Genomic DNA, 15,575 nt, shown 5'->3' on the forward strand with positions numbered 1-15,575 from the left:
GGGGGGTGCCCCTGGTTCTGCTCCGTGTTCCCGTGCCATGCCCCGGGGGCCCCGCCCGCTGTCCTGAGCTTCCGAGCAGCTTCTGGAGCCTGGGAACCCCACGTTGCTGTTGGGGGGCTCTGCTGGCTGGCGGCCCGGGCAGCGAGGGTCCTCAGGACCCCAAGGGCCCTGGCCCCCCAGGTGAGGTCCACAGTGCAGGGGCTCGGGTGGGAGTGTCTCCTTGGGGTGTCCTCAACTCGGGCCCCACTTCTCCCCTAAGGAAACCAACAGCGGTGCGGGTGGGAAGTCTAGGCCACAGGCCCTGCAGGGACCCCGCGGAGGGCGTGTCCTGCCACCTGAAGAGGCAGGTGCTCGGGGAGCCGGCCCGGGGTGCTCCTGCGCCCATCCGCACTCCCAGATGCCACTCTCACTCCATCTCCCCGGGGAGCCCCTCCCACTGGGGAGGGCGAGCCCTCAGGGAGCAGAGGGGTCCCCAGGACAGGGAGGGGTGTTCCTTCCAGCCTGGGGTGTGGCTGCAGGAGGATCAGCCCGGGCAGGAGGAGGGGCGGGAGGAGCGAGGCAGGAGAGACCAGGGAGGGAGGGGTGAGGCCCACACGGAAGTCAGGCAGGGCTCGCCTGCTGCCCGCTGCCACACTCGGGCCTGAAGGCTCCTGCCAGCCCCGACCCCGCGGCCAGCGAGCAGGTGAGTCCCTGCGCAGTGCACACCTGAGGCCGGCCACACCCGCGGGGGGCCCTCGCCTGCCAGATCCCTGCAGCCTGAACGTCGCGGGGACGGCCCCTGGGCAGCGCCAGGCAGAGGGCAGCTCTCCTCCTGCCCTGCGGGGGAAGCTGGGGACCCCAGGGCCGGGCCCCGAGAGTGCACGTGACCCCTCGACAGGACAGTGTGTCCGTCCCCACGTGCAGCTCTGCTCCACAGAGGGGAAGGGGCTCTGGCCTCCAGGAGGGGCTGACCCGAGCCCGGGAGGCGGGGGGGGGGGGGGGGGGGGGCCACCAGGCACTCTGCTGCCCTGCCCGGGACTGTGGCCCCCGGCCGGCCCTCGGGGCTCGCTGCAGGCTGTTGGCTTCTGCTTCTGGGGTCAGAGCAGGGGGCCGAGGAGCCCCGGGGAGGTGAGACAGCCTCCCCCCTCTGCCAGGGCAGAGGCCATCCAGGCGGGCACAGCGCCTGGGTGGCCCTGGGAGGGGACGGTGCCGAGGTGGGGAGTGAAACCAGCCTCCCACTCAGCCTCCCACTCAGCCTCCCGGGGCCCTCCCAGGTGTGGGCCGAGCAGGTGGCCTCGCGCTCCACCTCTGCCCAGGGCCTCTCAGCCCTTCCAGAGCCGGCTCTGGCACCTCGCTGCCCGGGTGAGCACAGGGGCACACCCCCGCCCGACCCCTGCCAGTGCCCGAGGGGGGAGGGAGAGGCTCTGGCTGCCCCCCCCCCCCCCCGCCGGCTGAGGCAGGAATCAGTGCTTCCAAAGGGCACGGGCAGATGCAGGTGCAGAGCACAGGGGGCACCCGGCAGCCCACCCCCAGCAGGATGGGAGCGGGCCGTCCCCAGGTGGGCCCTTCCGTGGCTCCCATGCCCCCAGCTGACTGAGTGCCCCAGTGCCCGAGCCGCCTCCGTGAGGGCCCCGCTTCTGCCAACACTGGCAGCTCCCTTCTCTTGATGTTTCTGCCAAGCTCAGGTGCTGAGTCCTGAGTCCCTGGGTACTAAGTACCACGTCCTTGGGGGCTGAATCCTGAGTCCCTGGGGGTACTAAGTACCATGTCCTTGGAGGTGCTAAGTCCTGAGTCCCTGGATACTAACTACCACGTCCTCAGAGGTGCTAAGTCCTGAGTCCCTGGGGGTACTAAGTACCACGTCCTTGGGGGTGCTGAGCCCTGAGTCCCTGGGGGTACTAAGTACCACGTCCTTGGGGGTGCTGAGTCCTGAGTCCCTGGGAGTACTACCACATCCTTAGGGGTGCTGAGTCCTGAGTCCCTGGGGGTACTAACTACCATGTCCTTGGAGGTGCTGAGTCCTGAGTCCCCGGGAGTACTAAGCACCCAGCCCCTGGACACTGATTGCACGCGTTCCCCAGAGCCTGTCCATACACGTTTCCTCTACCAGGAAAGCTGCACCCCCTTCGTGGCCTTGGGCCAACGTCACGCTCCAGGCAGGCCCCTGTGTCCCCCGATAGCCCACACCGCCCACGAGGGCTGCACACAGAGCAGGCCGCATCACCCGTGAGGGCCTGGGGGGTCACGGGTGGACGCGGGACACGGTGGTCTGACAGCTGCGGAGGGGGAGGGATGGGGGACGGAGGCAGGGAGGGGCAGACCATCCACTTAGGACCTCTCGTCCCTGAGACGCACACACTCGGCCCCGAGGCCCTCCCTGCCCTGCAAGTCTGCGAAGAGCGGGCTCTCCTCTGGCCCCGGGTGGGTCTGGGAGGCCATAGCCTACCCCTGAGTGCCAGGGGCTCTGGGGCACAGAGGCAGTGTTCTGGGGCGTGAGACGCTGGCTTCCGAAGCCCAAGAGCTGCGGCGGGGGGGGGGGGGGGGGGCGGGGGCGGGAGGGGGGCGGCGGGGAGAGGGGCAGAGATGTGATGCCGCGTTTTCTGGCTTCTGTGCCCGGGGCAGAGGGGAGACAGTGGGCAGGCCCAGGCCCAGCCGGGGCCGGTTCCCCACACCCACGCGTGGCATTGGGGGGCTGGACTAGGGTTGCAGGGTTTGAAGCGACTAAAGAACAAGTCCCCAGTGAAGTTCAGCTCTGCGTGAAAGGCTCTTGTTCAGTGCAAGTGCGTCCCACACAGGAACTGGGATTCAGATGTGCCGCGTGGCCTGTAGTTCCCCAGGTGGCGCTCCAGGGAGGCTGGCTGGGTCGGCAGGGAGGGGGCCGTCCTGAGGCCAGAGCCACGGGTCGTGGGGGGCTGGGCGGCAGCTGGCAGTGGGTGGCTGGGGAGGACGGTGCCCTGTGGGGGCAGACGGCCAGGGCCGCACGGAGCTCCTCAGCCAGGAGGAGGCCGGGTCCCCCTGGGGCAGCGCCCCGACGTGCCAGCCTGGCAGGGGAGAGGTGGGGCGTCCCAGTGGGGCCCCAGGGGTCTCGCCCGCACCTTAGCCCCGGGATGTGCGGCATCCCTGCGCCTCCCGGGACAGTGAGCTGGGGACCCTCTCAGCGCTGCCCGCAGCCAGGTGGACAGTCACGGGCGGTCTCACCGGGGGACAGTGTTGGCAGCCCGGGCTCTGAGCACCAAAGCCGGCATGTGACCCACTCTCACTGTCCCTGTCGCCACGTCCTGCAGCCCCACGGCCTCTGGCCAGCCACAGCCTGCTGCCCTCTGCGGCCGCGGGGGGGACCTGACCACACGCCCCCTTGTGCAGTGTTAGCACCTGCACGGACACCCCACAGGGCGTGAAGACAGCGGGGGGGGGCACCCCGACGCTGCCGCAGCCCCATCACCTGGGCTCCCGTCAAATCGATGGCCCCCCAGCCGCCTGGACTCGGATGTCGCCAGCTTTCCCCCGTGTCCCTCTCGGTGCCCGCGGCTGCACAGGGTCCCACGGGGGACGTCACCTCCCCTGCCCTCGGGCCTCCCGTCTGTGCTGGTGCCGCCGTCCAGCTTCTCCACGGCCAGTTGCCCAGGCTCCGCAGAGAGGCTGCTATTTTCTGGGGCGGAGACAGGACCATCTGCTTTAGCCCCCCCCCATCACATCCCGACTGTGTTGGGGGGCCACAGCCGTCACTGCGACCTAGGGCTTCGTCACCCGGGCTGGGGGCCGTCTTCCGGGGCTCTCGCTGTCCCCTTCCCACACTTACTTCCTGTGTCAAGTCTACAAGGGAGGCGCTGGGGGAGGAAGAGAGATCCTGTAACCGCGGCAGTGCCGCCACAGTAGCTCCGGGACAGTCGGAGGGGCCCCGAGGCCACCGTTCCTCCCGAAGAGTCTCGCCCCGAGCTCCGTCCATCTGTCCCAGGTGCGGATGCTCCCTGGACTGACCTCTACCCACCTCAGAGCCATGCCAGGTGGTCCCCGGGCCCCCCGCGTGGCAGCAGCCCAACCACGTTCCTGCCGCGTGGTCTCCTGCTGTCCGGGATGGCACCGAGCCCTTGACCATCCACACGCTGATGGGAATTTGGATTCTTTGCACGAGTTTTATGTGAAATAGCCGCTGGGAGCATCCTCTCTCTGGGTTTCAGGGCTGGCTGGGCCGGGCTGTACCATCCAGCTTCCCCCATTCCTGCCCGGGGACCTCCTGACCTCCATGCCGACCTGCATCGGCAAGGGTGGCAGGAGGCGGTCTGGGCACCTGACCCGTGCTCTCCCGCCTGCCCGCGGCCTCTGCGCCCTCCCCTCCGAGTGCTCGTCTGTGAGATCCTGGTCTGCTGCCTGTCCTCTCCTGAGGATTTTAGCAGCTCTGTGCTTCTATTTCCAAATGGACCTTTGCTGGCGTCACCTGGGGCCTCCCCACGCAGCGCCCCACTCACTGTGCTCCTGGCGCTGAGCCCCGCCTGGAACCACGTGCTTGTTCACCCCCAGCTTCACGCTGGCCCCCTCCATGCTGGAGCACCTGGGCCAGGATTGAGCCCTATGCCTCTGTCTACCCTCTACCCCCAGGGTAAGGACAGCCTCCAGACCGATGGGGACGGAAGGGGACAGCTTCCCGCTGATGGAGGTCAACACCAGTGATGTGAGTCTCCACGGGGGCCCCTCGGGCTGGTCCCGCCCTTGCCCTGTGCCCGGTGCCAGCCCAGCCCCGCACCTCCTCCCTCCAGCCCGAGGCCTCTGAGCCGTGGGATTACGTCCTCGTGGCTGAACGCCGCGGCCGGAGAGCTACCGGGCAGGCCCACCGGCAGCTGCAGTTCCTGGAGGAGCTCAAGAGAAAGGGCTTCCGTTACAAGGTGGGCTGGCTGAGCGCCTGGCTGGTGTGGGGCGTGGTGGACCGGGCGCTGGGGTCATGGGGCACAGCGTGTCCTGGGGAGGGGTCTGGAGATGTGGCCAGGGCCTTGTGCCTGGAGCAGAAGGGACAGGCCAGTGGCTGTGGACAAAGTGGAGTGCGGGTCTCCCAGCGCCTCCCACCCCCAGATCATGGAAGACCGCGAGAAGGTGTTCTTTGGGATCCGAGCGGAGAGCAGGATCTTTGACCTGTACCGCACACTCCTCATGGAGCCCGAGGGTCCTGGCACCAGGACGCAGCCCGCCGGGCCAGCCCCCATCCCAGCCAGCACCAGGTGAGAGGCTGGCCAGTAAACAGGGCCAGGAGGACCCCCGCCCGCCATGCTGCTGGTCCAGTCCGGTTTCTAGGCATGTTTAGGTCCCAGGTCCCAGGTTCCAGGGGCAGAGCCCCGTGCCTCAGTTTCCATATCTGTCTGTGATAAGGGATAAAGACAGTTGTCACTTCTCAGCGTGTTCTGAAGGTTCCATGTGACTGTGTTCCCTGAAGGGTGGGCAGGATTTGGGCAGGACCAGGAGGGCCCTCCCAGCCATCCCCCCTAGCTTTGACGCCATCTCCCCAAGACCTGGGATGTGGGTCCCATCTCCAGACCAAATGCCCCTTCCCGGACATCTGTCCCCAGCCTCACAGGCACCCAAGCCTCTTCTCTCCAAGCACCTTCTCTCTGCTGATCCTCCGCCCACGCCTCCCCACGCCCCTCCTCCATCACCCGCCTCCCCTCAGCCCGGGCCCCTCTGAGCTCAGCCGGGGCCTGGTGGGTTGGGGACTGGTATTTGGGATGCCTGGGGTTTGGATACGAGCCTCCTGTGAACGCAGGAGAGATGGCTGGTCTCTGGGAGGTGCCAGGGGATGAAGGCTGAGTAGAGGAGCAGGCTGGGGGCGTGCCCTGGGCGCCCCGGGGACCACGTCTTACCAGAAGGTGTTCTGGAGGAGTGTGGCTCTGTGCTCAAGTGTCCGGCTGTGCCCGTTCCTGGTGCTACGGCCTTGGGCAGGTTACCCAACCTCTCTGAGCCTTGGTGTCTCCGTAGGGAGGGGGCTCAGAGGGCACAAGGAGGATCCATGCATGTGCAGGCATAGGGTGTGCCCTGGCTGTGCGGGGCTGCAGGTGCAGGTGTGATGGGGGGGAGCTAGGCCCGGTATCTGGAAGGGGACATTGGGACACTGGGCCTTGGCAGGGGAGGCCTGCCCAGGGGAGCCCCATCCTGGAGCCACAGGGCTGCCAGGCCGCAGGGGGACTTAGGGAGGCGGGCTGAGCTCAGGCCATGCTGACCAGGGCTTGCATTCCAGAATCCGAATTGTCAACTTTGTACTAAACAACACGACGGCCGCTGGTGGTAAGGACAGGCGGGCGGGGAGGGCAGGGCACGGTTCCCCCTCCCCCCTGCTCCGTGTGACCCGACGCTCCTGTGACCACCAGACACCCTGGACGACTTGGTGAAGAGTGGGGTCTTTGAGACCAGATTCGTGCTGCACAAGGTGAGCGGCGATGGGCTGGCGGGGGGGCGGCCGGGCCGGGGGCGTGGGGGGGTGGAGGGGGGGGCCGGCCGGGCTGAGCCTCACCGCCTGTCCTGGCGCCCAGGGGCAGGACGACCTCAGGAAGGAGTGGGCGCAGTGGAGGCGCGTGCTCCGCCCGCAGCCGATCGACAACATCAGGTGGACTGTCCCGGGGGAATCCCCGAGCCCCCCGCGGCGGGGTGTCTGCGCCCCTGGGCCCCGGCCCGACTCGGCCCCCGCCCCCGCGGCCCTGGGTGCGGCCTCACCGGGCGGCTGTGCCCGCAGGGACTACTTCGGCGAGAAGGTGGCCCTGTACTTCGCCTGGCTCGGCTGGTACACCTACATGCTGGTGCCCGCCGCCGCCGTGGGCCTCCTGGTCTTCCTCAGCGGCTTCGCCCTGTTCAACGCCAGCCAGATCAGGTGCGGGCGGGGGGGCGGGGCCGAGTCGGCGGGCGGGGCTGACCGAGAGGGGGCGGGGCTGAGCCGGCGGGGGCGGGGCTGAGTCGGCGGGACGTGGCTGAGTTGGCGGGGGGAGGGGCGGGGCTGACCCGGAGGGGGCGGGGCTGAGTTGGCGGGGGGAGGAGCGTGGCTGAACCAGAGGGGGCGGGGCTGAGTCGGCGGAGGAGGGGCGGGGCTGACTCGGTGGGCGGGGCTGACCCAGAGGAGGCGGGGCTGACTCGAATGGGGCGGGGCGGAGTCGGCGCGGGAGGAGCGCGGGCACCCGCCCCCCACCCGCACCCGCGCCCCCGGCACGGAGATCCGCCCTCAGCCCGCTCCCTGCACCCTCAGCAAGGAGATCTGCGAGGCCCACGACATCCTCCTGTGCCCTCGCGGCGACCACAGCCGCAGGTACCAGCAGCTCTCGGACACCTGCACCTTCGCCAAGGTCTGCCCCCGGGGTGGGGGTGGAGGTGGGGGTGGGGGTCCGCTCCAGCCGGCCTCCCCGGGGCGGGAAGCCGCGGGCTGCCCCTGCGGAGCTGCGCGCCCCTCCGGGCGGCAGGAGGCCGGCCCAGCCCGTGCGCCCTGCCCGCAGCTCACGCACCTCTTCGACAACGAGGGCACCGTGGTCTTCGCCATCTTCATGGCTCTGTGGGGTGAGTGTCGGCGGGCACCGGCGGGCAGCCTGAGCCCTGGGGCCGCCAGCCCCGGAACCCCGCGCCCCCTCTCTGCTCCCGTCCGCAGCCACCGTGTTCCTGGAGATCTGGAAGCGGCAGCGGGCCCGTGTGGTCCTGCACTGGGACCTGTACGGCTGGGACGAGGACCAGGTGAGGCGGCCGCTGGGCCCGCGAGTCCTCAGCCCCCCGCGCGCCCTAGCCCCTCGCGCATCCTCAGCCCCCCGCGCGCCCCAGCCCCCCGCGCGTCCTCAGACCCCCGCGCGTCCGCAGCCCCCCGCGCACCCCAGTCCCCCGCGCGTCCCCAGTCCCCCGCGCAGCCCCAGCCCCCCGCGCGTCCTCAGCCCCCCGCGCGCCCCAGTCCCCCGCGCGTCCCCAGTCCCCCGCGCAGCCCCAGCCCCCCGCGCGTCCCCAGTCCCCCGCGCGTCCCCAGTCCCCCGCGTGTCCTCAGCCCCCCGCGCGCCTGAGCCCCCCGCGCGTCCCCAGCCGCCCTGCGCGTCCTCAGCCCCCCGCGCGCCCCAGTCCCTCGCGCGTCCCCAGCCCCCCGCGCGCCCCAGTCCCCCGCGCGTCCCCAGTCCCCCACGCAGCCCCAGCCCCCCGCGCGTCCTCAGCCCCCCGCGCGCCCCAGTCCCTCGCGCGTCCCCAGCCCCCCGCGCGCCCCAGTCCCCCGCGCGTCCCCAGTCCCCCGCGCAGCCCCAGCCCCCCGCGCGCCCCAGTCCCCCGCGCGTCCTCAGACCCCCGCGCGCCCCAGCCCCCCGCGCGTCCTCAGCCCCCCGCGCGCCCCAGCCCCCCGCGCGTCCCCAGTCCCCCACGCAGCCCCAGCCCCCCGCGCGTCCTCAGCCCCCCGCGCGCCCCAGTCCCTCGCGCGTCCCCAGCCCCCCGCGCGCCCCAGTCCCCCGCGCGTCCCCAGTCCCCCGCGCAGCCCCAGCCCCCCGCGCGCCCCAGTCCCCCGCGCGTCCTCAGACCCCCGCGCGCCCCAGCCCCCCGCGCGTCCTCAGCCCCCCGCGCGCCCCAGTCCCTCGCGCGTCCCCAGCCCCCCGCGCGTCCCCAGCCCCCCGCGCGCCCCAGTCCCCCGCGCGTCCCCAGTCCCCCGCGCAGCCCCAGCCCCCCGCGCGCCCCAGTCCCCCGCGCAGCCCCAGCCCCCCGCGCGTCCTCAGCCCCCCGCGCGCCCCAGTCCCCCGCGCGTCCCCAGTCCCCCGTCCCCCGCGTGCCTGAGCCCCCCGCGCGTCCCCAGCCCCCCCGCACGTCCTCGGCCCCCCGCGCGCCCCAGTCCCCCGCGCGTCCCCAGCCCCCCGCGCGCCCCAGCCCCCCGCGCGTCCTCAGCCCCCCCGCGCGCCCCAGACCCCTGCGCGCCTGAGCCCCCCGCGCGTCCCCAGCGCCCCCGCGCGCCCCAGTCTCCCGCGCAGCCCCAGCCCCCTGCGCGCCCCAGTCCCCCTGCCGAACCCCCCCCCCCCCCCCCCCCCCCCCCCCCCCCCCCCCCGCCTCTGAGCGGCCTGGTGCCCTCCGCAGGAGGAGATGGCGCTTCAGCTCATCAACCGCCGAGACTACCAGCTGCGGCTGCACCAGCACTCCTACCTGAGGAGCAGCGTCATCCTCATCCTGTCTGTGCTCATGGTACCAAGGAGAGCCCAGAGCGGTGGGGGGCTGGAGACCTGGGCCCGCCCGGCCTGAGGCCCCCTGCCCGCCCCCCCAGATCTGCCTCATGATCGGCATGGCCCACCTGCTGGTGGTGTACCGGGTCCTGGCTGCAGCCCTCTTCAACTCCGCCCTGCTGTTCCAGGAAGAGCAGGTGACCACGGCCGTGGTGGTGACCGGTGCCCTGTTCCACTATGTGGTCATCCTCATCATGACCAAGGTGACTGGGCGGCGGTGGAGGGAGGGCAGGTGAGGGAGCGTCTCCCCTGAGCCCAAAGTAAGCCCTCTGGGCGCCCCTCCCGCAGGTCAACAAGTGTGTGGCGCTGAAGCTTTGTGACTTTGGTGAGAGGAGGGACCTGGGGTGGGGCGGCTCAGCTCCTGCCCCATGCAGGGCTGGGGCCTTGGATCCCAGGCAGGGGAGGGCAGACAGGTGACTTGTAGGATGGGGACAGGTGAGGGATGGGCGACGGATGGCGCCCTGTCTCCTTCCAGAGAAGCCCAGGACCTTCTCAGAGCGCGAGAGCAAGTTTACCACGAAGTTCTTCACTCTGCAGTTCTTTGCCCACTTCTCGTCCCTCATCTACATTGCCTTCATCCTGGGCAGGTAAGGGCGGCCCTGCCCCCACCCCGTCCACCCCCCAGCCCCCCTGTACAGTGGATGTACCTGCTCAACTTTATTTTTCAAATAACTCGTGCTTAGAACAGGTGGACACCCAATATAAAAACACGTAGGGAAGCCCGCGGTGCCCCATACTCCCCACCTCCAGAGGCCACCCCCCACCACCGTGTGGCTCTTCCCGGAATTTTGCACACAGTCAAGTGAACACACACATCCCCTGTGGACATACGTGGTTTTGTCCTGTGAATAATTTTATCTTCTCTCTGTGCTGAAATGCACTCTGGGCATCTCCCTCACACGCACGGACGGTGAGGCCACGTTTAAAACCACCGCAGGAGCCCTGGCGTGCGGGCCGGGCTGGAGTTTCCCCTACCCGCTCCGCTGGTGACGGCCGGATGATTTCCACCGTTGAGCTTTACGAGGCTGAGGTGCATGTTGCATATGACACACGTGCGCTTCCTCGCCCCTTTCTTGTTAGTGAAATGAACATTTTTTTGGTTTAATCAATGTACTGAATTTTGTTCTGAAGAAAATCATTGCTCCATTTGTTCTGTGCGTTTGCTTACGTTGCATGACATGCACACGTATCGCCAATCAGTACCACATGACACGCACACGTATTGCCAATCAGTCCCAAACTGCAGAGGAACTTAACAAAAAACCCAGGTCCTCCAAGTGTGTTCAAAGACATCAGGCAGTCCCCGGCCCCTGGCTGTGCTTGGAGATGCCCTCTAGACGTCTGCCCCCCTCGGGTGCACCTGTTCATCCTCACTGTCCGCAGTGTGGGACCCCTGCCCAGCTTCCAGGGGTGTCCCGAGGAAGGGGACGTAGGAAACCAGACGCCCTTACTGGGCCCGATGGAGCGCCTGGAGGTAGATGTCTCCCGACTGATCTCACCAAGCCGTGCTCTGAGCTGCCTAGAGCTGCCTTGGGCCATCTTTGTCACCGGACTTGCTTGAGCAGTTCACTGTCACCCCTGCCTCCCCTGGTCATCCCACCCCACACAGTACCCCAAGTACCCCGTCCCATTCCTTTCAGATGATGCACTCCCCACCGCGCCCAATGGCTGGTCCCCCTTCCCCGCTCCTGCCCACCCCCCTGCCCCTCCTGGACGCTGGCTTCTCCTCTTCTCCTGACCTCTGAAGGTCACAAGGCCCTGCTGTATGCTCCCGTGACTAGAGGGGCCACCCCAAGCACGTCCCCACATGCCAGTGAGGCCCCACCCCTCCTCCTGCAGGTCCAGCTGCCTCTCCCATCCCCTCAGGGGCCCTGCAGGCCCCTGCACCTTCCCATGGCCTGGTCTCCCCCTGCGCACAGCAGCTCTGTCCTGCTGCTCAGCCAGAGCCTAGGTCCCCCAGACCCCCTTCCCCTCTGGCGCCCTGCACTGGGGGGGGGGGCGGGGAGGGTTAGCATCTATGTCTGCTGGGCCTGGAGCTTCGGGGCCTCCCGATCTGAGAGACCTTCGCGCATCCGCCTTCCGTGCCCTCTGCTCCCCTCTCTGGAACGCCTTTTGTTTGGAAACTGGACCTTCTCAACTGACCATCTAATTTTCTTTGCTTTTTTTTTTCCCTCCCACTTTTGTTCCAGATTCTGGGAGTTTTTCTCAACTGCTTTTCAACCCTTGGCTTGAATGTCTTCCTTCTGCTCATGCTCTTCAGTTTGGGGCGCCCCGTTGGACAGTCCCTTCACAGCCTCGTCTTCATGCCACCGGGAGGCCGTGGCTTTTCTTGTCTGGGGATCTTGCCTCTTTTTTCCCCTTCTGGTCTGGTAATACTTCTCATCCTTCCAAGTTTCTTTTATGCTCTTTCTCTAATTGGTCTCTGATCTTGGCGTTACAGGCTTTCCCTAGAGGGCCTCAATTCTTGGTCACTGTCCGTAATCGAGAAAGGTGTGTGCCGGTGGCTCTGGTCTGGGCCACATCTCTCGCGTGACGACCTCTTGCCCTGTTCGTCCCTCGAGGTGGAAGGACGCTTGTCACTTTGGTCAGAGCTCAGCTGGGGAAGCGACAGTGCGGGCTCTCAGGAGCCACTGGCTCAACCCTGCAGCCCAACTGTTTGGTGGTTCAACCCCCTAGAACCGAGCCTCTGTCTTCCTGACCATTGAGCCCGAGCCTGACTTTGGGTTTAATAGAATTTGTATTTTTTAAAAAAGATTTTATTTATTTATTCATGAGAGACACAGGCAGAGACACAAGCAAAGGGAGAAGCAGGCTCCCTGCGGGGAGCCCGATGCGGGACTCAATCCTGGGACCCTGGGGTCATGCCCTGAGTGGAGGGCAGATGCTCAACCACTGAGCCCCCAGGTGTCCCTTGAGTTTGTATATTTTATCATGTAATGGAAAGTACGTGATTTTAAACTATGGGCATAGTTTCAGTGGGGAAAACGGGCCCTGTGTAGAACCCGTGTGAGCCTGTGGGTGGCCGGGCATGCATGTGAGGATGTGTGCCCGAGTTGTGTCTGCTGTAGGCCGGGCACCCAGCACCCAGCCCCTGTCCCCGCAGCAGGGCTTTCTTTGTGTCGCTTCCCCCTGTCCCCCTACTGTCCTCCATTCCACCCCCACTTGGGGAGGTCGCGCCACCTCCTCCAACCTGACTGTCCTTCCCAGGATCAATGGTCACCCCGGGAAGTCTGTGCGCCTGGCAGGGCTGTGGAAGCTGGAGGAGGTCAGTCTGCCCGAATGCCTGCCTCCCGGGCCTCCCCGCTCAGGGCGCTGCCTCCCCCGCCTGACGTCCCCCTGACCCCACAGTGCCATCTCAGCGGCTGCATGATGGACCTGTTCCTGCAGATGGCCATCATCATGGGTCTGAAGCAAACGCTCAGCAACTGCGCGGAGTACCTGGGCCCGTGAGGACCGCCCCTTGCCCCAGGGAGCCCTCCATGCAAGCACCCCCTCCTGCCTGCATATCTCCCAAGCCAGGGCTTCTGAGGGCCCCTGCACCCCTCCCTGACCCCCCCCCCCCCGCCATTCTCATCACCCCCCAGGTGGCTGGCTCACAAATGTCGCTTGATGCGCTTCAAGCTGGGCCGTGCATCTGGGGACCCCGAGCTCAGGGACGTGCAGCACAACTACCTCCTGAACCCAGTCAACACCTTCAGCCTCTTCGATGAGTTCATGGAGATGAGTACGCGAGGTGGTCGGGGGCACAGGCCCCACAGGCTGCAGGTTCTGGGGCAGGAGGTGGCAGGGACCGGGGGCGGGAACTCTGGTGAGTGGGGCGCCCGCAGAGAAGGGTGACAGCTGCACCCCCACAGTGATCCAGTACGGCTTCACGACCATCTTCGTGGCCGCCTTCCCTCTTGCCCCGCTGCTCGCGCTCATCAGCAACCTCGTGGAGATCCGCCTGGACGCCATCAAGATGGTCAGGCTGCAGCGGCGCCTGGTGCCCCGCAAGGCCAAGGACATCGGTCAGGGGCCCGACTGGGTGGCAAGGAGCACAGGCACCTCTGTGGGGGAGGGGGTGCTGGGACCAGGTCATGCCAGTTCCCTGGAAATAACCCCTTCAGGTCAAGCCCCCTCACCCCACAGAGAGCCCCCAGCCCTGTCTCAGGCCCTGCCGAGAATGACAGGTGGCGCCCCAGCAGGAAGAGGCAGGGCTGACGCTCACCCCGGGATCCAGCGGAAGGGATGGGGCTCCCTGGGGACCCAGGCAGAAGAGCTGGGCTCGGAGAGCAGGGAGCCGAAGCAGGGGCTCCGGCCACTGGGGACAGGGACTATGACATGGCCTCAGTCGCCCAGACTGTCCTTGCTGGAAGGCCGAGGGTCAGGGAGGAACAGAGGGGATGGGGAGCTGGACGTGGGCAGAGGAAGAGGTAAGTATGAGTGGGAGGGAGCCCCAGTCTTGGGCAGGTTAGGGGTTCTGAGCCCAGAGAGGAGTGAGCTTGGGTGCAGCTGAGGGGTTTGGGCAGAAGATGGGGGTCAGAGGAGGCCTGAGCCCCTCCTGGTCTACGTCGCCACCACGAGCCGTGGCAGGGGCAGAGGTGACCAGGCCCCGGGACCATCCAAGCTCCCGGTCCTGAGGGTGGCGGCTGGAGGGGGGGCGGGCGGTGCCAGCGGTCAGGGCTTGACGACCCGATGCCTCCCCACTGCGGTGGCCCAGGGACCTGGCTGCAGGTGCTGGAGACCATTGGGGTGCTGGCAGTCATCGCCAACGGGATGGTCATTGCCTTCACTTCTGAGTTCATCCCCCGAGTGGTGTACAAGTACCATTATGGCCCCTGCCGACTGGGGGCCCAGCCTGCAGTGGAGTAAGCTGGGGGGGCGGAGCCTCAGACTGTCCAGGGCCCCTGGGGAACCAGTGTGGCCACAGCCCAGCAGCCTCGGGGAGCGCAGGGGAAGGGCCTGATGCTGCCTGTACTGTCTGTGGCCGACACGAGTGTGGGCATGGGGGGGCCTGCCCCCATGCCAGCCTGCTGACCCCAGGAGTGTTGGGACCCCCGTGGGGGAATTGGGGTCCACCCGAATGACTCTCCCAAGGTCAGAACCTTCGGGGCTGCTCCGCAGGAGAGGCCAGAGCACTCCTTCTCTGCGCCTCTGGCCCTCCAGGGGGCCTGTGTACCCACAGACGGGGTCTCAGGGTCTCCCCCACAGGGAAGGCAGGCGGTGGCACCCCGCGGCCCCTCAGTCACCCCCACGGTCCTGTGCGGCCCCACCCTCGTAGCCCCCAGCCCCGGAGAGGCCTTGGCCTGCGGCCCTCACAGCCTGGGGCCTCTCCCGCCCGCAGCTGCCTCACAGGCTACGTCAACCACAGCCTGTCCGTGTTCTACACCAAGGACTTCCAGGACCCCGTCCAGGCAGAAGGCTCAGAGAACGTCACTGAGTGCAGGTGTGGACCGTGCCCCCCATCCTGGGCGCCCACCCCTGACACCCCTGACACCCCTGACCCCTGGCCCCACCCCAGGTACCGCGACTACCGCGATGCCCGGGACTACAGCTTGTCGGAGCAATTCTGGGTCCTGCTGGCCATCCGCCTGCTGTTCCTCATCCTCTTCGAGGTGGGCGGGCTGCGGAGAGGGTGGGGGGGGCGCGTGGTGGCTCTGGCCTCCTCCCTCGCCTCTGCTGGGGACCCGGGACCTCCCAACCGGCCCCTGCCCCTGCCCCCAGCATGTGGCCTTGTGCATCAAGCTCATCGCTGCCTGGTTCGTGCCTGATGTCCCTCAGTCCGTAAAGAACAAGGTTCTGGAGGAGAAGTACCGGGCGCTCCGGGACAAGATGTGGTAGGGGAGGCAAGGCGGGGGACGGCGGGGGGAGGCTGGGGCCACAGCGCCCGGGGCCTGATCCCCGACACTCGACACTCGCACCTGCAGCTCCAGCTCCAAGAGCACGGACGTGTAGGAGACACTGAGCTGCCCAAGAGGCTGAGAACCACCCGCCACCTGCCACCCCACTCACGGTGGACGTGGGGGTCCCCGGAGCTCTGTGTGTGGGGGCCGCGGGGTCTCGTGAGCGGCACCCTGTGGTCTGTGAGGGCTCAGCCCCGACTTGAACTCTGGCCCCCCACCCACAGAGCTGGGTGGTGTGTGTGGGGGTGCCTCTCAGCACACACCACAGGAGGAGCGGCCCATTTGCTGAGCCTCCCTCTGCGGGGTGGGACCCAGGGGTCCCCACCCCACCCAGGGCCTGCAGAACTTTCTTAAAATAAAACTTGTGTGTGTGTCGATTGTGGGGCTCCGGTGGGTTGTGTCTGTGCTCAGGACTGGATGAGGCACGGAAGCCCTGATGGGGAAAGGCCTGGAACGTGGCGGGGTCCTGGTCGTCCGCCCCTCCTGTTGGGCTTCCAGGTGAGGGGTGCCTGGTTCAGGTCCT

General features: G+C 67.7%; 1 protein-coding gene across 6 annotated transcripts; it reads left to right on the top strand.

The window, feature by feature from the left end:
- Positions 1 to 569: 569 nt before the first annotated feature.
- Positions 570 to 15,430, top strand: ANO9 (anoctamin 9). Of its 6 annotated transcripts, none has more exons than XM_072759228.1 (24): positions 570 to 682; positions 4,576 to 4,648; positions 4,734 to 4,859; positions 5,044 to 5,189; positions 6,200 to 6,246; positions 6,330 to 6,388; positions 6,492 to 6,565; positions 6,692 to 6,826; positions 7,196 to 7,292; positions 7,440 to 7,500; positions 7,589 to 7,671; positions 9,028 to 9,132; positions 9,212 to 9,373; positions 9,459 to 9,495; positions 9,646 to 9,757; positions 12,378 to 12,435; positions 12,519 to 12,616; positions 12,755 to 12,894; positions 13,025 to 13,177; positions 13,870 to 14,017; positions 14,494 to 14,595; positions 14,671 to 14,764; positions 14,874 to 14,986; positions 15,077 to 15,430. In XM_072759228.1, the coding sequence occupies exons 2-24, from the start codon at positions 4,598 to 4,600 to the stop codon at positions 15,102 to 15,104; spliced, it is 2,229 nt and encodes a 742-aa protein (XP_072615329.1). In that variant the 5' UTR covers positions 570 to 682; positions 4,576 to 4,597; the 3' UTR covers positions 15,105 to 15,430. The 6 variants fall into 6 exon arrangements, with proteins under 6 accessions (XP_072615329.1, XP_072615330.1, XP_072615332.1 ...); XM_072759229.1 differs by having other exon boundaries at positions 12,558 to 12,616; XM_072759231.1 differs by lacking the exon at positions 13,870 to 14,017.
- The last annotated feature ends 145 nt before the right edge of the window (positions 15,431 to 15,575 follow it).

The sequence above is a fragment of the Vulpes vulpes genome, chromosome 5 (assembly GCF_048418805.1).
Source record: "Vulpes vulpes isolate BD-2025 chromosome 5, VulVul3, whole genome shotgun sequence".
NCBI classification, from domain to species: Eukaryota; Metazoa; Chordata; class Mammalia; order Carnivora; family Canidae; genus Vulpes; species Vulpes vulpes.